General features: G+C 45.9%; 1 protein-coding gene across 8 annotated transcripts in view; it reads left to right on the forward strand.

Moving 5' to 3' along the window:
• Positions 1-26,268, forward strand: part of SUN1 (Sad1 and UNC84 domain containing 1) — a 316,273-nt gene that overhangs the window by 244,614 nt on the left and 45,391 nt on the right. For 5 of the 8 annotated variants that reach the window (XM_086940550.1, XM_086940553.1, XM_086940552.1 and 2 more), the window contains 3 exons: positions 8,719-8,765; positions 9,335-9,476; positions 10,115-10,366. In XM_086940550.1, coding sequence (XP_086796676.1) covers positions 8,719-8,765; positions 9,335-9,476; positions 10,115-10,366 — 441 coding nt within the window. The remainder of the gene's footprint in view (positions 1-8,718; positions 8,766-9,334; positions 9,477-10,114; positions 10,367-26,268) is intronic. The other 3 variants (XM_086940554.1, XM_086940551.1, XM_086940556.1) reach the window with 1 other exon arrangement.

Raw genomic sequence — 26,268 nt, forward strand, 5'->3', positions numbered from 1 at the left:
TAGTGGCCTCAAGACTGACCCTTGTTACATACTGCCAAAGGTCCTGTGACGTGGCTTATGATAGTACAGGGGCTTGGCATAGGGCTTGGCATAGGGCTTGACAGAGGGCTTGACAGAAGGCCAGGCACTGCCTTCATGTGATGCTGTGCTTGGTCTTTGCTGTGGTGATGTGATCACAATTCTTGTCCTTGATGATGTCAATGCTTACGGCGTCCCTCAAGGGTCTATATTAAGCCCATTGTTGTTTAATATTTACATCAGACCTCTTGCCTCCATCGTAGAGGACGCCGGTCTGTCCATATATTCATATGCAGACGATACGCAGATTGTGTTTTCTCTTTCTAGCAGCAGGGCCCAGGAAGTCTCTGCCCTCAAAATTGGCCTATCTCGCGTTGCAGCTTGGATGCAAGACCATCTGCTGAAGCTCAACGGAGATAAGACAGAGGTTATCATATTAGGCAAGCATAAAGATCTGTGGGGCTCTAGACACTGGCCCTGTGATATGGGTCCTCTGCCTACCCCTGTGCCTGTTGCTCGTAACCTCGGGTTCCTGATTGACGACAAACTCTCGATGAGGCAGCAGGTGACTAAGGTCGCTGCAGTCTGTTTTTCCATCTTACGCTGGCTGCAGAAGATCTTATGGATGCTGCCTGAGTCCACCCGCAGAATTGTCGTTCAGGCCCTTGTGATGTCCCGCATTGACTATGGCAATGTGCTTTATCTTGGAGCGGATAAAGCAACAATTAAACTCCAAGTGGTACAAAATTCAGCCGCTCGCCTCTTGCGTAATGTTCCACGGAGAACGTCCGCAATGCAAGCCTTGCGTGACCTACACTGGTTGAGAATCTCAGATCGCGTGACCTTTAAAACACTGTGTTTTTTGTTTAAGATCCGTCAGAGTTCTGCTCCTACTTACCCCCTGAACCTTGTCCAGCCTTATCTACCTGGCCGTTCTCTAAGGTCATCTTGCACTTGCTTGTTTTCTTTCTGCAGTCTGTCCCTGGCGCTGGGAAACCCATTGAGGATAGCTGAGCGCAATACAAATCCAATAAAATAAAAAAATAAAATGGTGAGGTTAGACATGTCATTGAAGTGGGGTTATGAGCATTGATTTGGGTGACAATTATGGTTGCATTGGTAACCATAACTAGCACTTTTCCTTGTCCTTTTCAGAGGAAACTATCTTAACTGTAACATCCCTTCAACTGAAGTGTTTTTTGAGGGAATGAATGTATATCTGTATTCCTCAAATGCATTGACGTGGTTCATTAAAGTTCTTCTACCTGCACAGAGGTGAACATTTCAAAACCAGCGAAGTAGCACTAAGTGAAGCCTGATTTGCTGTTAAAAGGTTCAGTACAGTTGTGGCTGGCTTGTTCCATGTTGGATGTTTTAAAGAAAATTGGGTAGTACCTGGGAAAAGGTCATTCAGTGGCTCTCATCTTCCCAAAAACAATAGTTGTTCATAACATTGCTGTCACCTTTCGGTTACAAGAAGGGAAGGAGCCAAGACTAGAGGGCGACGGTTTATCTATTTTATTGCGGTTTACAGACTGTAGATCAACAAAACAAAGTCTTTCAGTCAGACACGGGGTCGGTGGTAGGTTTGTAATCCTCGGGGCACTTCCTGGGTCGGGGTCCGGGACACTCCAGCACATGGAAGAAAAGAAAAGAACGTGGCTTTTAGTGGGTTGTTCCGTTTACTAGAAACTCTCGGAATAGGGAGGGTGTGCGGGATAAAGCAAGAACCACCACCACATTCAGTGAGCTATACACGGCTTTGCTAAACGAGGTGCCCCGATACTTGCACGGTCCCCTATCCGGTCCCTCCCTTCTTAAAGTTTAACAAAGAACCCAAACGAGCATGCACCTGGGAGAGCCACGCGTCCTCCTTCGCGTGGCTGGGCGAAACGCGGTGTCGTTGGCCTCCTGGCTTTACAGCTACCTCCGTCCGCTCCTCCTCTGTTACCGGTCCGGCACCTTCTCTGCTCCTGGTGTCGTCCACTTCCAAGGATTCCGTCTCCACGGTGCTTTCCGTCCTCCCGGTCGCGTGGTTCTCCTGGCGTCTCACTTCCTCCTCCCACGACGGAGACACGGCGTCTTCCGGGTCTCTCCTCATATGGTGAGAGGCCACTCCTGATAGGCCCGAAAAGTCAGGTGGTCCAGATGCGAAGCCTCCGTCACGTACACAAAGGCTATCCTTAAAGGGCCCATAGTAATCCGCCTGTTGAGGAGACGGACAATCAGTTAGCCCTGCCGGGGCTGAGCATGGGACCCCCTGACAAATCCCTCCCCTAGACTTTTCCCGTTCGGGGGAAAGTGGATAACGGGACAAGTAGTCAGCATTCGTTTGAGCCGTACCCTGACGGTGACAGACTTCAAAGTCGTACGGCTGTAAGGACAGAAACCAACGGAGTATACGCTCATTGCGCCCTTTGTTCCGCTGGAGCCACTGCAAAGGGGCATGGTCAGAGTACAGCATAAAACGCCGACCATCCAGATAATAATGCAGCTTTTCAATGCTCCATTTCACCGCAAGGCACTCTTTTTCTATCGTAGGATAGACAGTCTCTCTGGGGAAAAGTTTCCTGCTTAAGTACAGAATAGGACGTTCCTTCCCCTCTTGATCCAGTTGAGACAGAACAGCCCCCAGTCCCACCCCGGAAGCATCCGTTTGCAGATAGAAAGGTTTGCCAAAATCAGGTGTAATCAGGACTGGAGACGAGGAGAGAACATCTTTCAGTGCCTGAATGGCGGACTGAGCTTGGGCAGAGGGTTGCTTGAACGGAACAGAAGAGGCAGTTTTCTTCAACATATCCGTCAAAGGGGCTGAGAGCGTGGCAAAGTGTGGTATAAACCGTCGGTAGTAACCAACCAAACCAAGAAAGGCCCGGAGATCTCGCCTATTTTTAGGAAACTCCTGTTGTTGTATAGCCTTCACCTTTTCTTGTTGCGGAAACAACTGACCGTTACCCAGCATGTAGCCCAGGTACTTCACTTGAGAAAAGGCAAAACGGGATTTCTTTGCATTTATGTGTATTCCTGCCTTTTCCAAAGCCGTAAGGATTTGATTCAAGTGATTTAGATGGGTCTGCCAATCTGGACTATGGATGACAATGTCGTCTATGTAGGCTGCCGCAAAGTGTCTATAAGGGGCCAACACGGTGTCCATAAGACGTTGGAAGGTAGCAGGGGCCCCATGAAGTCCAAAGGGCAAGACAGTGAAATGAAAGAGACCATCAGGGTTGGTGAACGCTGTCTTTTCCTGATCTTTTGGAGAAAGAGGCACCTGCCAATAACCTTTGGTGAGGTCAATGGTTGTTATGTATTGAGCCTCCCCAAGGCGTTCTATCAACTCATCTACCCTGGGTAAAGGATAACAGTCTTGTTTTGACACTTTGTTCACTGCTCTGAAGTCAATGCAAAACCTCTTACTCCCGTCAGGCTTTGGCACCAATACCACTGGGGAAGACCAATTGCTTTTAGAGGGGACTATAATCCCTGCTTCTAACATTTTCTGTACCTCCTCTTTTATCACTGATCTTCGCGCTTCAGGGACCCTATACGGTTTCTGTTTTACAACTACCCCCGGAGCTGTCGGGATATGGTGTTCAGCCAAGGTAGTTCGACCTGGCTGATCCGAGAATATGGCCTGGTGGGTTAGCATCAGTGCCTTCAGTTCACACCTCTTAGGAGTTGTAAGGTCGTCATTTACAACAGCATGCTCGATGGTATGAGCAGGCGGTGTTGCTAGTGACACTGAGACATGAGGCCTCGGAGGGGTACCCAACCACTTCTTCAATATATTAATGTGGTAAATCTGGGTTCGAGAAGGAGATCGTTTCAGCGCATATGTGGTCCTACCAATTTTCCTGACGACCTGGAAAGGTCCTTGCTACTCCTTCCGAAGCTTGTGAGTAGAAGTAGGAAGAAGGACCAGACCCCAATCACCTATGTCCAACTCTCTCCACTTTTTGCCTTTATCGTAAAAGGTCTTTTGTCTGTCTTGAGCTTTCTCTAGGGTTTCATAGGACAGGGTCCTTAGCTTGTGTAACCGGGATTTCAGCTGCTGGGAATAGTCCAATAATTCTTCAGCATCTTTTGAGCTTGTCTTTTCCCAACTATCCCTGGTTATTTCTAACCAGGTACGGGGTTTCCTGCCAAACAATAACTCGAAGGGGGAAGTCCCTAAACTGCTTTGGAACTGGCTTCTTAACACATAAAGTGCCAACGGTAGAAGTTGATCCCACTGTTTACCATCTCCTGTCAAAAGTTTCTTTAGAGTGGTTTTTAATAATCCGTTGTAGCATTCAACCAGACCATCGGTTTGTGGATGGTACACAGAGGTACGCAGATGTTTCACATTGAGGAGATTACACACTTGTTTCATGAGGCGAGACACGAACGGTGTCCCTTGGTCTGTTATAAGATCTTTAGGGAATCCCATCCGTGCAAACAACTCAACCAGTTTTTGGGAAATGGCGCTAGTGGTAGCTGCTCGTAATGGGAACGCCTCTGGATAACGTGTCGCATAGTCTACTATTACCATAACGTATTGGTAACCCCTATGTGATTTCGGTAAAGGGCCTATGATGTCTACCCCTATCCTTTCAAAAGGTTTCCCTATGATTGGTAGTGGAACAAGGGGAACCTTAGGTGGGATGTACGGGTTCCTCTTCTGACAAATCTGGCATTCCTGGCAGTACTTCTTCACTTGTGCATACACCCCGGGCCAATAGAAATGCTCAATGATGGAATTAGTGGTCTTTTCGGCACCAGAATGACCTGCTAACAGATGTGCATGAGCATAAAACATTACTTGCTCACGGAACAGGGTAGGAACTATTAGCTGTGGAGTGGCCTGACTCTGCCCTACTCTGTACAGAAGACCGTTTTGTTCAATGAAACAGGGATAAGTAGGGGGATTCCGATTCTTATCATCCTGCGCGTTTTGCCAGGCAGAGGTCAATGTGGCATCATTTAGCTGCGCAGCCCTAAAGTTGGTATCGGTGGACCTAGGTTCTTCCGCTAACAGACCCTCCCTGACCCCGCTTCTACCTTGTTTCTCTAACACTTCTGTCATCAGGGTAGAAAACCACTTATTGTCTGTACCTATAATGAGTGGTTCTGGTAGATTAGGAAGGACTCCTACTTCACACTGTACTTGGGTTCCCTTTTCTGTGGTTATCGTGACCCTGGCTAGGGAGTAAGTACGGATGTCCCCGTGTACACATTTTATCCGTACACTACGGTCCAAGAGCAAAGAGGAACTGTTCAGGGCGTTTTTCTGTATCACCGAATGGCGACAACCAGAGTCCAACAGGGCACAGGTTTTCTTACCGTCTACCAAGACACTTACATAAAAGGCTGGACCAGTTTCTTGTGCATACAGGAGGGCACGCGGAGCATACCCCACCTCCATGGGCTCTTCCTCCTTCTCTTTCTTTTTACGGCAGTACTTGGCAATATGTCCCCACTCGCCGCATTCATAACACTGAGGACTTGTAAAGACCGGTGGCTCGGGCTTCAAAGGTCTAGGTTTTATAGGAAGAGGCTCGTTTTGAGGTTTGTATGGTTTTTTCTCAGGTTTCGTAAGGTTTTTGTTCACAACAGGTTTTTCTGATTCTCGGAAGACGAGCCTGGTTTGGGCTCTTGCATAGGAATTAGCCATTTCAATGGCGTGTTCTAAAGTCAACCCTGCGTGCTGTCGGAGCCACCTTTGGGTGCCATAGGGCAAAGCTTCAAGAAATTGTTCCAAATAAATCTTATTCATAACATTATCGATATTCCCCTCTTGTGGTTTTAACCACCTATCTGCTGCATCTTTCAGCTTATAGAAGAGAGTTTTAGGAGCATCAGTTGGGGCTCCCCTCTCCTGTCGAAATTGTAAACGATGAGTCTCATCATCGACTCCTAGTCTATCAAGGATTATTTGTTTCACATGTCCATAGGCCGCAGTACCGTCCTTATTGGCCAACTGATAGGCTGCCTGGGCTTCTCCGGTAAGGAGAGGTGCTAGATAAAAGGGCCATCTCTCACCCGGCCAGGCACTAGCGCGGGATGCCCTTTCGAAATTTAGGAAGAAGGAAACAGGATCGTCTCCGGGAACATATTTTTGGAGCGGCACGACTGCCCCGGGTGGGTGTGCGGCTCGACTTTGACCCAAAACAGCCAACAGCTACGTTTGTCCCTCTGAGAGTTTAGTAAGGTGATCAGCCTGTGTCTGTATGGACGCAGTGAACGTAGCTCTATCACTGTCCGCTTGTTCGTTAGACCGGTTAATTGCCCACTCTAGCTTGGACTGGCCTTCACTCAATTGATTTAGTAAGGTCTCCATCTTGTTTAATTCAGATGGAATGTCTCCTGGCTGGCTCGTCACTTGTCACCTTTCGGTTACAAGAAGGGAAGGAGCCAAGACTAGAGGGTGACGGTTTATCTATTTTATTGCGGTTTACAGACTGTAGATCAACAAAACAAAGTCTTTCAGTCAGACACGGGGCCGGTGGTAGGTTTGTAATCCTCGGGGCACTTCCTGGGTCGGGGTCCGGGACACTCCAGCACATGGAAGAAAAGAAAAGAACGTGGCTTTTAGTGGGTTGTTCCGTTTACTAGAAACTCTCGGAATAGGGAGGGTGTGCGGGATAAAGCAAGAACCACCACCACATTCAGTGAGCTATACACGGCTTTGCTAAACGAGGTGCCCCGATACTTGCACGGTCCCCTATCCGGTCCCTCCCTTCTTAAAGTTTAACAAAGAACCCAAACGAGCACGCACCTGGGAGAGCCACGCGTCCTCCTTCGCGTGGCTGGGCGAAACGCGGTGTCGTTGGCCTCCTGGCTTTACAGCTACCTCCGTCCGCTCCTCCTCTGTTACCGGTCCGGCACCTTCTCTGCTCCTGGTGTCGTCCACTTCCAAGGATTCCGTCTCCACGGTGCTTTCCGTCCTCCCGGTCGCGTGGTTCTCCTGGCGTCTCACTTCCTCCTCCCACGACGGAGACACAGCGTCTTCCGGGTCTCTCCTCATATGGTGAGAGGCCACTCCTGATAGGCCCGAAAAGTCAGGTGGTCCAGATGCGAAGCCTCCGTCACGTACACAAAGGCTATCCTTAAAGGGCCCGTAGTAATCCGCCTGTTGAGGAGACGGACAATCAGTTAGCCCTGCCGGGGCTGAGCATGGGACCCCCTGACAATTGCCTTGTTGATGGTCAAGTCAGTGTGCACTTCTGTGATCCCAACATAGAAAATGTATAGGGATTAAGGCAAAGCGTTTGCACCACTATTTAAGTACTGTGTCTAAGTCCGAAAAGAAGGTGCTAGAACCAAGAACGTAATCCCTATACGGACCTGACAAAGAAAGTAAGGAAACCCTACTTCCTTGGCCTACTAGACTTTGAAAATGGACAGCACCCTTCAGGATTAAATACACAATTTAGGATAGATAGCAAAGTGATATCTCAACATTTGTTAAATCACATGTGACAATATCACAATTGTTTTCCCAACAAATACATAGACAAGAGACTCTGTGTCTTCAGTTTTCTGTCCTTTATTCAGTTTTTCATTTTCATTAAAAAATCGCTGATAGCCAATGTGTTTCGTCCTTGACCGGACTTCTTCAGGGCTGAATAGGACGTGTTATTTTCAGGTTCATATGTGACATATGAACCTGAAAATAACACGTCCTATTCAGCCCTGAAGAAGTCCGGTCACAGACTAAACACATTGGCTATTTGGCTATCAGCGATTTTTTTAAATGAAAATGAAAAACTGAATAAAAGACAGAAAACTGAAGACACAGAGTCTCTTGCCTATGTATTTGTTGGGAAAACAATTGTGATACTGTCACATGTGATTTAACAAATGTTGAGATATCACTTTGCTATCTATCCTAAATTGTGTATTTAATCCTGAAGGGTGCTGTCCATTTTCAAACTTCTGTGATCCCACCTAATTTTTCAAAAGTCTGGCAAGTGTATTTCAAAATAGTTATTGTACAGTGGACAGCATGACAACGTTGTATTATGTGAGAAAAAACGCTATTATTTACTTACCGTTTTAATTGTTCCTTAAAGGAAGTTCTGCATTCACCCCTTTGAGTCCCTCTTGGTGAGAAGTATTCCAGCTAACACTTAGTGCAAACCTTTATTTTCCACACAAGCGACGGGTGAACTATCAAATTTTGGTGCCTGTGTTAGTTCTAAGTCTTCCTTTGATGAAAATATTTGCTCAGATTCGACTCTCAGTATGGGTAGGGATTTGATCCTTGGGGTTACTGTACACCTGAAGTGGATACGTTCTCATCAAAGGGTATAAGTAGAGTGAATGGCACAAAGTGCGATGAGAAGAAGGGAGTACTTGAGGCAAGCTTTTTAAGGACAAATGGGGATGAACCTTGGGGATGAAACTTGTGGGGTTAAGTGTGGGTAAGTTGGCCTCCACAAGCTTTCTCCAGCCTACAGAAAAGGGCACTCAAATAAGAAATTTTGGAACACTGTTTTGGTCCCACAGAATAACAAAAAGGCAACCAGTTCAGTTTAGCTAGTGAAATAATTGCAGTCCAATAGTTGTCCTCATGAATAGAAAACTCAGCAACAGCAATTTGAGGAAAAGATGGTTTCTGCCCATTCCACTCAAAGTTATCAGTCGCCATAAAGATAATTTTTCCTGCAGTAAGGCTAAAAACAGTTATTTCATATGTGTTTTCTTTTCCTGTTTTAGGAGCTCCAGAAAGAACTGGAGGTTGCAAAATCCATGAGATCAGAGAGGTATGGCCATTGCTTTTTGGTTGATACATAACGTTTTATTTAAATCACTAGTTTTTAATGAAATGGACCTAACCATATACAAATTGTTTCTGATGAGAAGTGCATTGGTTTTCTGAAATATTTCTGAATCCTTAGCAAGTTCTGTTGATTATCTAGACTACAAAAACAAGTGTGCCATTCTTTGAAGTGGAGTACTTTGGAGAGAGGGCACTTTGTGTATCTTTTCAGTAAGCCAATATTAAAGATCAGAAGGAGGAGGATGGGTTGTAAGAGTGGTGTCGATCCTAGACCCTGATGACCAGAACACCCATATCCCATTTGTGCAACTTAAGAAGAATGAATCCTTTCAAAAGGGGAACAATTTTTAAATCTGTTAATTGTTCTGCATTTCAAAAGGTATTTGCAACCAACCTAATATGAGACCTATTAAGTAGAATATTATAATCTAACTGAATGTATTGTACTACATATTATTTAGGTGCAACAGATTGCTAAACTGAGGAGAGGTGAACGTTGTTTTCTGAATTTATTTTCTTTTTTTACACTTTGTTTCATGCTTCTTTTTTCAGTAGAGGATTTGGTGAGCAAGAGGAGTCCCTGATGAACAAAATTCAGCATCTGGAGTTAGAGTTGGCTGAAATTAAAGCAGAATTGTGGAACTGGCAAAGCTTTAAGTCCAACTGTGAAAAAATGGAAACCATACATGAACAAGTAAGTCTTATGTAGGCAATCTATAGGGTTGCACACGCAGAATAGGGTGTTTAGATACAAAAACTACTATGTTGAGTACTTCACTGTTGATTAGTCTTTTTAAATATGACGTGGTACTCGAGATGCTGGACAGAAAATGCTCTGCGATGTAAAGAGTGTTTGCCATATAATGTTTTCATGGGCGTAAAGAGGTTTGTTGACAGTTAAGATGTAGCACATGTTTTCTCTAAAGGCTGTAGTCTTTTAATTTGGTGCTTCCTAGTTGGTTCAGTTGAAGAGCCAACATTAGTTTTGGGAATAATAACTCAAACTTTTTTATGTGAAAAATTATCTAGGCATCTATGGTTGTGTAATAGTTGTATTACACATTATAAGAAAATTCCAATTACATGTGCAGCTGATCAGGTTTCAGGGTTTTATGAAATCACTGGGTTGGCAAGCTGCATATCTTTGAATGCCCAATATCTTACTGCGGGGAATATGGGTGGGCTGGCAAAGCAAAGAGGGAAGTAGTTTCAAAACGTCTATGGTCTTGCTTGGTAAGTTAAAGTTCATCAATTTAAGTCTATTTTCAAAAGTATAATGGCATTAAGACGTGTGAAATTTTAAAAATAATTGATTCTTTATTGGATTGTTAGGTAAATGCCCAAGTAAAGGAATCTGTTAAGGTGTTATTTTTTGGAAACAATGAGGAAGATTTGCCAGAATCGCTTCTGCAATGGCTGTCATCCAAATGCGTGAGCAAGAGTGAATTCCATGTATCCTTGCAAGATTTGGAGCTCAGGATACTTAAGAATATCAGTCAACATGTGGCTGTCACAAACAAAATGCCCACTTTGGAGTTTGTCGAGAGTGCGGTGGCTGGAGGGATTACTGGAATCACTGCAGAGGTAGGCCTGCTGTTCTTCTTGTGTTTACCACATACACTGAAATAATAGTTATCTTATGTAGGTGTGCAGCAAGTCCGAAGTACTAAACATACTAACGGAAGGCTGACCAGGTAAAAATAAGCATGGAGAATGTTGGTGTTTCACTGTCATTTCTTCTCCAATCAACAAAACATGAGAAGGAAATATCAATCAGTGTTCTTTTTAACAAAAAAGTCTAATTTCTGTTTGTGTTGGATTTGCAAGCACTTTGGTTGGTCCTAAAACTGCTTAACATTGACATACAAGGCAAATTACGTTGACATTTCTACTTAAAAATATATATATAATTATTAAAGCCACTGTGCTTTCTTGTTTTGTGGTTGTGTAAATCGCACAAGTTGGATCCCTCAACACCACGCCATTCCATCGGAGTATTGTATTTTAATGTATGGTTAATAAAAACCTTTACAAAGGATAGAAGAAAAGTGAACAACATGCAGATAAAATCACAAATCGGTATCACAAGTGCCTATGGCCCTAGTTCTTGTAGGTCGTGCTGCTTCTAGTGCAATAAAAATGTAATCGATGAACAGAATGAGGCCTCGGACCTAGTACAGGACAGGGCGTAATGAGTGACTCAGGATGGTGAGCGTGGTCTTTAAAAGCAATAGACCGTTCTTTAAAATTAGGTAGGGCAGCAAACAAGGAGGACCGGCTTGACAAAGGCACTGAAAGCATGTGCAAATGTCGCATAACACAGTACTTAAAGTGCGATAATCGGCTGAGCTGTGGCGGACAGCAAGCGGGTACTTTTGCAAAGGTATGCCTTGTGCAGTCCAAGCCGTGAGGTGTAATGCATTTCAGAAATGTGGCAAGGTCTGCCTCCCTCATTTTTTACAGATGGTAGTAGCGGCCAGCACGGTGCGAGGTTTTTGGTGTTAGAAAGGAAGATACTTCATTGTTAGTACAGTTGGCCGAGTCCAGTTTGCTTGCTGCAGTTTGAAGAGATTTGACAGTTTTAATGTTTAGTGATGTATTTTCTGGATTCAGGCTGGCGATCACTGCTTGCCAGCATGTATGCACCCCTAGCCAGATAAGGTCAACTCAGAGAAGATTTCTCCTTTGCTCCATGAGTTGAGGACAGGTGCATAAGATGTGACTTATGGTTTCTTTGCCTTCTCTGCATAGACGGCAGCTGGTGTCGTGGGTAACTAGGCGGTGCCAGGGCAGGAAATGGGCACGGATGTTCCACTCTCCCATTCTTAATGCTACAAGCCGCAGTTTGATCCACATTGGGTAGGTGCAGGTGATGTAGCACTGCAGCTTGGGTATATGAGTTTGACTGAACACGCGTGAGAGCGCTTTCACAGAGTTGTCCTGTCTGCTAATTTTGACAATTTATTGGCCATTAGGGCTGCTAGGCTCTTGAAGATATGTTGCGAGACGTTTGTTCCAAGCTTAGGCTAGAGAAAATTCAGATAGTTTGGCGTCGAGGTGTTGTTTGAATGAAGGTGTTTTTGAGTCACAATGCCCAAGTTCATGCCAGATTAGGCCATGCATGGTCTTAGGTGGTGCATGTCTGAGATTGTGGCAGAAGTTGAGGAAGCAGCTGCCTCTGGTCCAGTGGTGACTTGTGATGTTGAACTCAAGTCTTACTTGCACCAGTGATGCTCTTTTAGGGAGAAGCAAAGTGGATTTGTATATCTTGGTGACCAGTTTGTCTACGGTCCCTGCTTCCTGGCCCAGGGTGACTTCGCACCTGTATGTTAGATTTGGTATGATTTTTGCTTTCATCACCTGAAGGTGGGTGTCAAGGCTTGGGCCTTGTAGCTTTGGCACAATAGATAGCAGGGCGAACATTAGGCTAGAGCCCTTGTTCTTTATGTGGAAAATGTGAGACGTGAGTGACCATTTGCCGTCTATCACTATTCGTAAGTGTTTGTAGTACTTACTGTGCTGGAGCCTGGAGCCCTTGAGCAGCCACCAATGAGCCTGGTATGATTTTGGCTAAATATGACTTGTCTTTTCCTGATTAATTTTCAGCATGTACTTGCTTAAGTAGTTGTGTAAGGTGGTCAAGTGCCGTTGGAGGCCGACCTTTGTCTGAGAAACACCAGGTCATCCACATAGAACAGATGTGACGTGCTTTGACCTCCTAGCTTAGGCAGGTGGCAATTTGTTTCATCAAGTTGCCGCAACATGTCAGCTATGTATAAATTGAATAGCAGAGGTCCAGCATGCAGCCTTGCTTCAATCTAGAGCTCGTGGAGATCGACCTTGAGATGCAGGTGCCATCTCCTAGTTTGATTCAAACACATGTATTGGTGTGGAACTATATTATTGCTCTCAGTAGGCCGTCTGGCAGCCCCCAGCCCTGCAGTTTACACCGGAGGGTCCACGAAGCAGGAGTAAAGCACCCTTTTGCCTTTGAATGCTTTGTCGCACATGAGGGCCAGAGCCATCAGGTTTAGGAGGTGCCACACTTGTCCCTGAAACCACATTGATTATTGGGTATGATCTAATGAAATTCCGCCCAGGCTTTGAGGTCCTCAAGTAGCAGGCTGGCGTACAGTTTGGCGTTGTTGCCAATTAGAGCTATGAGACAGTAGTGACTAGGGTTAGATTTCGAGCCCTCTTTAAAAATTGGTTGGATTATAGATCCTGTCCAAGACTCAGGGATGGAATATGTTGCCAGGCAGTGTTTGAACAGAGGAGTTAATACCTCGGACCAGAGAGCTGGGTCTTAAGCGAGGAAAGCAGTGGATAACCCTTTAGGGCCAGGAGCTCAGTCTTTGCGCAGTGTTGCCAGTTTTTGTGTGCAGCGTTCCTCTTAACTACTCCAAGATTCTGGAGGATTTGCGGGGCCAGCCATTTTGCTGGCTTTTGAGGGCACAAGTCTGGCGCTGCAGGTGCCTGTCAGGCTGCTAAGATGAATTAAGCTTTTCGGCCCGCCTGCTTCCAATTGTGACTTGATTAATCTGGGACCAAAATGTCTTGGGTTCCTTCCCTTACTGGCTGCTAGCAGGTGAAGTTAAACACAAGTGGGGCAGCGCCTAGAAAAGTGACATGCAGTTGCTTAAACTTGCATAGTGAGTGTAGACATCTCACAAAAAGTGAAGGACTGGCCTCACACCCCACCTGGTGTCATGCTTCATCATTGGTGTCCTCGCCCTCTAAAAACCTGGTTTGATAGAGGGTGGGCATACACCGGACGACAGGGATGCACTTCAAAAACTAAGTGGAGGCCTGTGAGTGGTGAGTGTGGTTTAAAAACCATTACAGTTGTCCTCATTTCTTTCCCTTTTAGCACACCAGAGTGCTCTCCTGAATAAGGATCTTAATAGATTCAGGCTGTTTCTTGCAGCCATGGAGAAAGGTTGCTTAGTAGCAGCTTGTGTGTTATGGTTGACTCTACTTTTTAGCAGCTTTAGATCTTCTGTTAGTTTGAATTTAGAAAAGGCCATGTTGCATGGCTTTGCCAGTGGTAGGAGTTTGACTAGGGTTTACTGGATGATTTGTTCAATTAGGAGAGACCACTGCCTGATAGGAGAGTTGTTTTGGGCTATGACTTTGGCTAGTACAGCTATGATCCATGGCATTGTTTACTGGCTGATTTTGTCGTCCCATCCCAGTCGCTTTAGGTTGTCTGCCCGCACCCCGGTGCTAGTGAGCGGAGCGGGCTCCAGTCTTAAAGGGCTGATGGACAACTTAATGTGCTGTAGCCTATGATTGCTATTGTGGGGGTAGCCCTAGGAAGAAATCTCTGATGTGATCAAAAAGTCCCACAATGCTGAGGGTAAAATCTATCTCGGAAATAGACTTACCCTCAGATCTTGTCCAGTTAGGTGGGGTGTGGCTACTAAAAGAGCCTGAGGCCTAGAGAGTCACACAGGTTTAGGAAGAAATGTAGATTTTGAACTGGAAGGTCTTACTCCATATCCAAGCTTCAACCAATTAGCCCCCCGAATAGGTTGATGTTGAAGTCATTGGATAGCAGAATATTAGTGGAGGAATATCTTAACTCGAGGTTGGTTGTTATTAACACCTGTTTCTTCAATATCACCCTTTTCCTATGCTTGGTTGGGTTAATGTACATGGTAATAATCATGAGTGAGTGGTCTTTAGAGTTTGGGGCGAGAGTGAGGTGAATACTTGAGCCCAGATTAATTTCTCCTGCTGTATGCTACAAAGCTGAAGAGATGTAGCTTGATAGGCCTCCCATTGGACGACCACACCTGTTTACTTTAAAGGCTGGCTTCTGGAGTCTGTTAGTGAGACAGTGGGTTGGGCCCAGGTCTCTTGTAGCATGAGGACATCAAAGTCCTGCCAAAATGGTGGTGTTTCGATATTTTGCTGGAGCCCATGTATGTTGCAGAGGCGAAGGCTGTCCCTACGTGGGGGATTCCTGACTTGGACTGAATTGCTTTTTGTCACGGGTTGCCCCTTTAATGAAGAGCGGTTGGCAGCTAGCCCCAGCTAGGACACATTGTCTCTGTTTTGTTGTGGTTGTGTTCTCCTTGGTGTCTCCCCTTCCCAACTGGTGGATTCCCCAGAGAAATTGTATGGGTGAGCATGGAGGTTGATTTGGGGCTGTGGGTTCCTTGAGCACCTTTCAGTATGGCTTGAGTCACAGTGCTGAATTGGTGCATCAGCACTGTGGGATACCCTTTGGCCCTCACACTCAATTTTTATGCCCCAGCTTCCAAGGGCTGTAGAGTTTGCCATGATCAGGTCCCCATAAGTGGACGATATAAATGTGGCCTGTGTAGGTTCTGGTTCATGCTTCCTTCTATGTACCCCAGTACTTATCTGATTTGTAGGGTACCTGCAGATTTATTAAATCATGTCTTATCAGCATGTATGAGCAGTTGGGGTGAGTTATTGAACCTCAGCCGGCATGTGAACACTAACAGTGCAAGGAATAAAGTCCTGGGCTAGAAGGAATCTAAAGTGGATGTCTAGACATTCCTGCTTTTTTTTTTTAATCATTATTTGCATTTATTTTTTTACACATTTGCCATCAATGATCCGTTATTCACCACATTAGGCTAAAGAAAGGTTAAAAAGACATTTATTTTAAATCCTGGGCTATTCAGCACATGAGAAAATGGGTTATTAACTGGTGAAGATATGATTCTGACCCGAGTAATCCCAAAATCCTGTAAAGTCAAACCCAATATTTAAATCTGGACTTAATTGCTGATAAATATGGCACAGAAAACAGGGGCTTAATTTAGGAGATGTGTATAGTGTGCAGCAACACTAGAAATGTCAAAGCACAACTCCATCAAAATCATGCAACCCATTTCTCAAAAATAAACGACGTGTATTTATTTTATTTATTTGAATACTTTTATAAAGCGCAAACAAGCATATGCTGACGTCCTGCACACGCCCGACTCTATAGTGGTGGTGGGGGGAGACCTCAACTTAGTCATTGATGCTGAGCTGGACTCTTCAGGTTCGCCGTCCGGGGTTGCGGGAACCCTGTCAGCAGGTGGTGGTGACTGGTTGCCCAACGCGGGGATCCGAGACGCCTGGCGCTGTCTACACCCAGATGAGCGGGACTTTTCATACTACTCGGCTATCTGACCATGCACACGTTACCTTGACCATGCGCTTTCCCTCTGTCCGATCTTCCCCCATCTCCCACTGGCGCTTGCATGACTTGCTACTCCAGTCCCCGGCTGTGGTGGATGACATCAAGCGTTGCCTGACTGACTACCTAGCGATTAATGACACAGGTTTTACGCCACTATCCTCTGTATGGGAGGCGCTTAAACTGGTTGCAAGGGGAGCGCTAATCGCCAAAACAGCTTAGGAAAATTAAACCTGACGGTCCAAGTGCGCAGCCCTAGAAGCTAATGTCGGGGAACTGGAAGCTAAACGCACTGGCGCTTCCAGAATCTGGTGACAGTTCGAAAAAGAGTGCCTTCAACTTCGGAGGCTAGATCTTGACCGGGCTGGGTACGCTATAGTCCATCAGAAGCACAAATTTTATGTGGGCTCAAATAGAGGTTGGACGTATGCTGGCTCACTGCCTGCGCAGTCAGCATGCGGTGCAGGAAATTAGAGTGATAAGGGGAAAAGGTGCCGACATACTGTCGGCCTTCCACTCTTTTTTACAAAACTCTCTGAACCGCTGATCATTCCCTGCTCACCGATCCCACTGAATACCTTCAAGGAGCAGGAGTGCCTCCTCTCCCTACGAGCGAGGCGGAAGTCCTGGAAGCTCCCATATGCGTTGAAGAGGTGATCTCTGATATCGCCCGGCTGAAGACTATGAAGGCACCGCGCCCTGATGGCTTTAGCGCCCTCTTTTATAAAACCTTCTTACTGAACTTGCCCTGCTGCTCACCCGCGTGTTCAATTCCTTTGCGGACATGGGGTCCCTTATGGCCTCAATGTTACAGGCTTGCATTTCAGTCATCCCTAAACCCGGGAAAGACCCGGAGCTTTCCATCTACTACCGCCTGATCTTTTTACTGAATATTCATGCGAAGCTCTTCTCAAGCATTCTGGCCTCCCGGTTGAACTCTCACATGCCGGGCCTGGTCGACCCGACCAACTCGGCTTCATCCCGGGTAGGCAATGTGGAGATAATACCAAACGACTCTGCCACTTAATTAATAAAGTGCACCAGTCCAAAGAAGAAGCTTTACTACTAGCGGTTGACGCCGAAAAGGCTTTCGACCATGTGCATTGGCCATATTTATTTGCTACCCTCAAGCGATTTGGTCTGGGGCCCCGATTTCGTCAGTGGATTGCGAGCATTTAGAGTGCTCCAACAGCAGCAGTGCGGGTCAATGGCTCGCTTTCAGATAGCTTTGTTGTGGAGAGGGCGATGCAGCAGGGTTGCCCCCTCATGCCTTTACTCTTCAACCTCTATATGGAGCCCTTTGCCCAGCGACTTCGAGACCACCCCATGGCACAGTGCTGTGTCGATTTTAAATACCGTATATAGATTTCCCGATTTATGCCCTTATTTAGGCACAATTCGCATTGCCCTTGTTTAGGCTTAGAAATCCAACCCTTATTTAGGCATTATCCATGCTAACCAAATACAGGCATAGGTGTTTGTCACGTTTTGAAAATAAAGAAACTGCAACCAAATCAAGGCGAGTGCGGCGAGTTATTGGTACTTTATATATATATATATATATACATACATATAAACACACATATAATAACTATATATAGATAGATAATATGCATTATACATATGCAGCCCAAAATAACCATACTAGGCTCAAAAGACTGCCCCCAAATGCCTGAAACAAATCTTTACATTTGTGAAATAAAGACATATAAATGACATTATATGAAAATGCAAAGAAGAAAGCACTGCCTTTGTTGTCTTTGAAACACACCACCTTTATTTTCAAAGTTAAAACAGGCAGGACCATAGAGGCAGCTTTAGCCTAGATAGGCTGCATTGTAACAATAGGAACAAAAAACTGGCACCGTGCCTTTAAGACCTCTATGAGCCTCCAGGCTCCCATCATGCACCACAGGTGACAGTTAAGTCAGTTCTTTTTTCCGGCTCCTTCTGTGAGGATCCTGGAGCATTGAGCTCGCCAGTTGGTGATTTTATTTCACTTTTTTCTGGTAGTTCTTTCAATTTTAGTCTTTATCTGACTAATTCAACAATTTTTGTGTTTTTTTTACCTTTTTTCCAGTCACAATGCCTGCCTTATTTAGTAAGTGCCCGGCCTGTGGAAAAAAAATGTCAAAATCAGACCCTCATTTGGTCTGTGTGGCTTGTCTTCCATCTACACACAAGCCAGAACTTTGCTACCATTGCAGCAAGTTAACAAATAGAACTTTAAGAGAGAGGGAGAAGAGCAGGCTTCAGTTCCTGCATGACCGAGGTGAAACCGTGAGTGGAAGAGAAGAACTTCACTCCAGGAAACCTTCTTCTCAGCGGAAAGAACATAAGGAAAGAGGGGAGAAGAGAAAACAAAGTTCCCCGTCGACTTCGAGGGACAGATCTTCTAGAGTTCCGGTATGTTCGAAATCGTCGAAATCAGCGTCACGTCTTCTGTCGAAGTCGCCGTCGAAGAAGGATTCGCCGTCGATGAGAGGTGAGAGACGCCATGAGCGTAGGCGATCCAAGTCTTGCTCCCCTACGACTACGAGAGGACGGGACTCGACGTCGTCTCATCGACGTCGACGTTCACCGTCGAGAGGCTCAAAAGAACAGTCAAGGCCGCCGTCGAGAGGCGCTATGACATAGACGTCGAACCGGGCATTGGAGGTTTCGATGTCGAAGAGCCCTGACCAGTTGGCATCGAGGTACACAACGCCTAAAAAAGCGTCGTCGTCGAGGCGCTTGACTCCATCACCTAAGAGACACTCGACGTCGAGGAGACCACCGCTGAGAAAGTCGCCGCCGAGGAGTTCGCCGCCGAGGAGTTCGCCGCCGAGGAGTTCGCCGCCGAGGAGTTCGCCGCCGAGGAGTTCGCCGCCGAGGAGTTCGCCGCCGAGAAGATCCCCTTTGGAAAGATCAACGTCGAAGAGACCACGCTCCACGTCTCCTGCAGCTAAACGACCTAGAACGGTTTCTAAAGACCGATCTCAGGTTTCTGTGGCTGTTTCTGGGAGTTCATCTTCATCCCCTGGGCTGAATATAGTACAGATCTCTCCAGAGCCTTCAAGAGCGCCATCGCCTACAGGGGCTAACATCTCCCCACGATGGTTGGGAGAACTTAGAGACTGGAAGATAAGGAGAATCAATCTCCCAAAGTCTAGGTCCAGGTCGCCGGTGTCGGAAAGACCCGTGTCAAGATCAAGGTCACCTCTTTTACGAGTGACCCAGTCTCCTGGTAGGCGGCAGCGTACTCCGCAGAGGAAGTCTCCATCCGTGAGAAGGCGGACTTCACCTTCTCCGAGGTCTTCACATCACCGATCATCCAAGAGACGTGATACGAGATCCTCTACAAGATCTACAAATTCGAAGAGAAATTACTCACCGACGTTATCTTCGACTCCTCCAAGCAGGATATCGCCGATTGATGACGTAATCACATTTAATGAGGTTCTTTGCCGCGGAGCAGCGAAACTTAATATGGAGATGCCTGTCTCTACTGCGAAGACTACAGTTATCTTCGAAACTTTACATCAAAGGTTATCATCGAGACCTTTACTTCCTCTGGTTCCAGGTCTCTTGGAGCCTGCCGAACATAAGTTCTTGACACCGGCTTCTTTGGGAGCGGTTCCCTCATGGATCGCAAAGAAGTACAGGGCTCCGGACATTGACCCGTTATTTTTAAGAGCAGAGCCGCAGCCTGATCCGGTCATCGTCTCAGCGGCACGTAAAAATCAGAATGGATCGACTTCCTCGTCTGTTCCCCCAGACAAGGACAGCAAAACTTTGGATTCGGTAGGAAAGAAAATGTGTGCCACTTCTGCTTCCTACATGAAGGTTGCCAGCGCCTCCGCTTTGTTGGGTCGCTATGACCGTTCTCTTTGGGATTCCTTATCCCGGTTCGCTGAAAAACTTCCCAAAGAATGTGGTAAATTAATTTTACCGTATCATTTTTCCATATAATTATCAATAAAAGACAGCTCATTCAAATGAGAGGCAGAGTCCGTGGAATCTGAGTCATACGGGCTTTAATGGAAAATCCTCGAGGATTGGACATCATGTTCCATCACCACTAAGGTTCAGGAAGGGACATTCAACGTTTTATTAGCATTACACATTATATATAGTAAAATGGTACAATTGAAACCAATACAGTAGGCGTAACAGGTGAAAGAGAAGAGATAAGAACACATGTGCCTAACAGGAGGCGTGTAAAAAGGCGTACACATGGGCGTGCACTGGACATGTCAGAGAAACGTCACAAGAAACTTCACAGGTGGGTGGATGCATAGAGAAAGTTGCGGAATCAGCAGAAACCTATGACCTGAATGCGCGCGCAACTAGCATGACGTGTAGCTGGGGAGAACTGGGGGCTTTGACTTTAGCACTAGTGGAGGAGACTGGTGTCTGGGATGTCAGGGCAACCTGTACCTATAACATATCTGGTATCTCATGTTTGGAGGATGTAACGTCTGAAGTAAAAGGTCTCTGGGGCAGAGGCCGTTCAATACTGAATGCTAGTGCATGCTTACGTGTCTTGGTGCAATGCGCGGAGCCATGGGCCTACCATGGTAACAGGTTCAGTAAATCACTTGCAAGGAGGACAGGAAGGCCGGGCCCTTTGCTCTGCAGCAGAGAATATGTTTACCTATTTCACTAGACTGGAATGTGTTTTCGAGGAGGCTGAGCAGATAACTGTAGGCAAAATACACTTTTTGGCAGGCAGTCCAGGCCGAGCCGGGCACTGCTTCGCTGGCAGGAAGTAAGGCAGGGGTCAGGGATGCATACAGTTTTCGGAGACAGGAGAGATGAGGCTCAGGGGCCTCGTTTAAGGGCCTAGCTCGACTGGGCCAGGAAACATGGAGAAAACGTGTGCGAGATTCCGAAGTGCACCATATAAAGACGTTGGCACCATAGGCCTAGAAGCCATATTAACGGGATTTCTTTGCATGACTGGATAGCTGACATGTTAAGGATGGACGCAAATGTATTTGCGTCTTTCTAGCATGTACAGAACAGAAGTTACACGACATACAAGGAACATGGGTGCATGGATAGGGTGCGAGTGGGGGACACATTAGCTACCTGAAAATTTCTATTACCTCATTCCCTCCTTGGACCCTACTACACCCTTTAGGATATATCTATGTTCATGAGACCATCTATCTGTTCATAAAGCATCATTTGCTCATCTTTCTTTATTCAGGAACAGGAACGTGTACTTGGACGGGGAATACAAGCTGTGGCGCACAAGCCGCAAATCGCTGGCCCACATTGCAGACAGAGACAACAACTGAATACTATGACCAATATTATTCCTAGGAATGATAACAATTTCCATCCCCAAGCGGATATCACACTCCAGAGCCAACCGGACCAAGTCCAGGAGCCTGGATTCTGGTGTATCAGGTGAGCTATTTCATGAAGCCGAGTTATGGCCTTATACACGGACGGTGCGTTATTTGGAATAAACACGCAACAACTGGATCCGATGACTCTACAAGCCCCGCCCCTATCGGCCAGGATGACGTCAAGGACAAGGCGATTTTGAAGAACAACAAGTCTCATAGCAGACTGTTCCTCGGTCAGGTTACCTAATGCAGAAGTAGTCTCATTCACTACTGCTTCTAAAGTTCTTGTTAATTTGCGTATCAATTTACTATTCTGGACAAGACCTACAAAGAAAAAAGATCCTTTGTTGAAATCAGTATATTGCTCCCATGTTGTTTCAGTCTGGTCGACAATCGGGGTCTTGATCTCCCTTCTATGTCTTGCATGTACAAGACGTGGATTTCTATGATAATCAGGCGGGGCTAGAAAAACAGGTGGTAATAGGAACGCAATATAACACGTCCCATCCCAATCCAATGGCAGACGTACATAGGCTGTCTGAAAACATATGAAATAGGAATGGCGGGAAGCTTTGAAAGTAGACTTTCCTTTATCACTAAATTCGACAACAGTATTACAATCACTGTGTCCTAGATGTACTGAACCATTCTTTTTGATGCATAATTCACCTTTCACTGGCAAAACTGTAATAGACGGCAAGTCCGAATTAGTCTCAGACTGCACATTCAGGATCATGAGGTTAAGTGTAAAATTACCTAATCCATACACTTCGTTTTTTAGATCGGTCCCTGTCCTTTGGGGAAGACCTTCTTGGTCTGGGAAACGTATTTTATTCATGACTGTATTCAGGTTCCCCCATATCCAATTGCCTTGGGAAACCTTGGACTTGCCCTCTAGGGAGGACATTAAAGTAAACCTTGCACCACACGAACCATTATGTGTGAACGGATAAGGAAAGAGGGGCAGAGCTCCCTTGTACTTCTGATAGGGAGGGAGTCGGCCACATACCCAGCAATTGGTGGCATTGCTGGTCTGGTGAGAATGATGTAACATATGGATGAATGTATTGTTGCGCATGGCTAAACGATAGGATAATTCATGGGGGGGCAGGTCACTAAAAGTGTGCTCCACAGTGTCATTAGAGGAAGCATGTACATGTGAATCAAGAGGAAAAAAAACGTGTAACATTAAACTTATGCATATAATCGTAAGACTCAGAAGAAACATGGAAATTAATGCGATAATGCATCTGCTATGCAAAACTTTACAGTACTTTTTTCTCTTTTCATTACGCCTATCTCTCTGACTACTTGGGTCTATCTTATTCATGTCAGAAACCTGTCTAACCGCTTCACCCGAGGGGGACTTAAACAATTAAACGCTGTCTGACTTGCTAGACCTTAACTTGGAACGATACTCCTCTTGAGGAGTTTTCTCTAGCAGGGGGAGTTTAGAGTCAGTCTCTGAAAGTGGGCAGTCCTTAATCTTGTTTTCTGGACACAGTCCGTGAAATGTCTTAACGTGGCTTGAGTGCAACCACCCCTTCCTGCCTTCCAGCTTGACCGCGGTCCTCGTTGTCATCAACACCAACTTCGGCTGCTTCCATCTGGGTTCCAGCGGACTTTTTCTGTCAAAATTTCTCACGTAGACATACTGGCCAGGGACGACTTCATGCGGTTTTACTTGGGTGTTGTCCGGAAAGGCAGCCGCGACCTGTGAACGACAAGATTGTAGTGCAGACATCAAGGAAGCCAAGTAATCTGTCAGCATAGTACTATCAACATCAGTTATGCGTCTGGTCATAGGCGTACCCCACATGTTCTGGGGACGACCAAAAATAACTTCATACGGAGACAATCCTGTCCTAGAATGGGCTACCATTCGCATGTAAAAGAGTGCAACTGGCAGGGCAACTATCCAATCTACACCTTTCTCTGCACAGACTTTTGCTAGGCGTGTTTTCAGGGTCTGATTATGTCTCTCTACGAGACCTGCGGCTTCGGGATGTCGGACACAGTGGAACTTCCACTGGTAACCTAACAGGAGTGATACCTGTTTCATAAGCTCGGACGAGAATGGCTGTCCATTATCAGAGTACACGACACGGGGCAAACCATATCGTGGGAAAAACTCACGTACCAACTGTTTGGCAGTGGTTACGGCAGTGTAATCGGGGACTGGATATGCTTCTGTCCATCGGGAAAAAGCACATACGACTACGAGGACATACTTGAATCCTCGGCATCTGTCCATCTGGATATAATCCATCTGGAGGACCTCGAAAGGATGGTCAGGAGGATGAAATCCATCTTGTTCCACGGGAACACCTTTGCCTGGATTGAACTGACAACAGATCATGCAGGTACGCACTTTGTTTCGCTGCTGCTCGTAAATGTTTGTTGAACCAGAGATTCTGTAGACTGTCTAACATGGCTTTCTCTCCTAAATGTGCTGGACTGTGTGCTGTATTAATGATTATTTGAACCATGGAGTCGGGGAGGAACCATGTGGCTCTTCCCTTCGTCATCCATCCCTGATCTGTCTGGATCCCTCCTTGTTCAGTCCATTTCTTGATTTCGTCTGGGGTGGCATGTGTCTGTATGTCGAGTACGTCTAGAGTGGGATTCGATCTGCCAGGTCGTTACCCTGGGAAATATTGTCGGTGACTTTAGTATGTGCTTTGCATTTCATAATGGCTATGGCTGTAGGCAAGTGTATTGCTTCTAACAGGGCTTGAATAAGGGGACCATGCTGGATCTTGGTACCGTGAGAAGTTAAAAAACCTCTCTCTTCCCAAAGAACACCGAAGTCGTGTACGACTCCGAATGCATACTGTGAATGTGTATATGTTAACTTTCTTGTGCTTGGCTAGTATACAGGCTTGGGTCAGAGCAATGAGCAGATAGTGTCAATATGATGTGTTTCAATGATTTCAGTTTCAGTGGTCACTGCATATGCGGCCACTAACTCTCCTGTGCTTGTTCTCATACATGAACCATCCACGTAAAGTGTCAGGTCTGGGTCGGTCAGTGCAATATCTGTCAAGTCTTGTCGGGGCTTCGTCACTGTATTGATGACTTCTACACAGTCATGTGGTGCTGGATCTGTTGTACTCGAGGGTAACAATGTGGCAGGGTTAAGTATGTTGCAGCGTCTGATTTCTATGTGTGGCTGGAACAGTGTCAGTTCATAACCTGTCAGTCGTGCTATGGTTAAGTGTTGAGTCTGGGTACGGTTCAGAAGAACTTCCACGGAATGTGGAACTTGTACTGTCAAGGGATGTCCTAACACTATTGAATCGCTTTGTCTGATAGCTAAAGCTGTTGCTGCAACTGATTTTAAGCACACAGGCAAAGCCTGGGCTACTGGATCCAATGTACTGGAAAAATAAGCACAAGGCTTATGGTGTCCTGCTTGATCTTGTGTGAGAACAGATAATGCTGTGCCATCGCGTTCTGTGACAAAAAGTGTAAAAGGTTTACTGTAACATGGTGTCGCTAAAACTGGTGCTTGACATAAAGCTTTCTTCAAGTCATTAAAAGCCTGTGTATGTTCCTGAGTCCAAGGGAGGACAGTCGAAGTCGCTGCCTCCTGTGTTGTCAACTGTATGAGTGGCTTGGCTAGAAATGCATACTGGGGAATCCATTGTCTGCAGTACGAAGTGAGGCCAATAAAGGCCCGTACTTCCTTTTGAGTCTTGGGTTGTGGCAGATGTGCAATTAACTGGATACGATCTGGTGTCAACTGTCTACCCCTCTTGGACAGCAAGTGTCCAAGGTATACCACTTGCTGGGCACAGAATTGGAGCTTCGAAGGGGACACTTTATGCCCCTTTTCGGCCAGAAAATACAAGACTGTCAGTGATGCGCGCTCGCAATCACGTTCGGTCCGTGCAGTGATCAATAGATCATCAACATACTGCAGTAGGGCAGTGTCAGTAGGCATGTGAATACTGTCTAGTTGTCGTTTCAGGGCTTGGCTGTAAATACTAGGACTTTCCGTGAACCCTTGAGGTGCACGTGCAAATTTGAAGCTTCGGCCATTTAAACAGAATCCGAAAAGGTATTGGCTATCGGGATGAATGGGGACACTAAAGAAGGCGTTCTTAAGATCGATTACAGTAAAGAACGCAGCTTCGGCATCAATAGCAGTCAATAGTGACAAAATATCTGGGACTACCGGGTACTGTGGCACTATACATTTATTGAGTTCGCGAAGATCGATCGCCAGTCTGTAGACTGGAGGTGCATTCGGGTTAGTTCGTTTAAGAATCGGAATGATTGGAGAATTACATACATTGGAGTCGGTTTCTACAACTACTCCTTGGGCAATGAGTTCGTCAATAATTTTCAGTAAGGCTGCTACAGCCTCAGGGGGCAATTTGTATTGTCGGATTCGGGGCAGTACAACAGCTTGCTTGAGTGTGACACGATAGGGAGTAATATGCATACAACCTACATCAGTTGGACCTTGCGCCCATAAATGCTGTGGAACATTTTTCAATCTTGCATCAAAATCTCTCAACACATAATGACCCTTAAAGTCACGTAAAAATAATCTCACTCCTTCCGGAGAACAACATATTACTGCTCCTAGAGCTTTCAGCGTTTTAATACCAAGCAAGTTTTCGGGACATAATTTCGTAAGTAACAGATCTGTAGTATGGGACAATGGACCAACTGCAAGGGGAACTGGCTTTGATACTTCGTTAACAATAGGCTTTCCTGAAAATCCAAGGAAAACATTCTGTGAGCCTGAGAGGGGTGCCCCTGGAACCTCGTCATGACTAATGGTAGTTCTGCTCGCCCCTGTGTCAATCAAAAATTTTCTGTCTTTCCCTAATACCTGACTATGTACATAGGGACCATCTTGATCTACAGGAACCTTGATAAGGGGCAAGCCAACCTCCCTCTCTAGGCTGTTTCATGTATACTGCTGATAATCGGGATAATCTGACTGTGCATACTGGTACGTTTGCTGCGTG

The sequence above is a fragment of the Lissotriton vulgaris genome, chromosome 10 (genome assembly GCF_964263255.1).
Source record: "Lissotriton vulgaris chromosome 10, aLisVul1.2, whole genome shotgun sequence".
Classification (NCBI taxonomy): Eukaryota; Metazoa; Chordata; class Amphibia; order Caudata; family Salamandridae; genus Lissotriton; species Lissotriton vulgaris.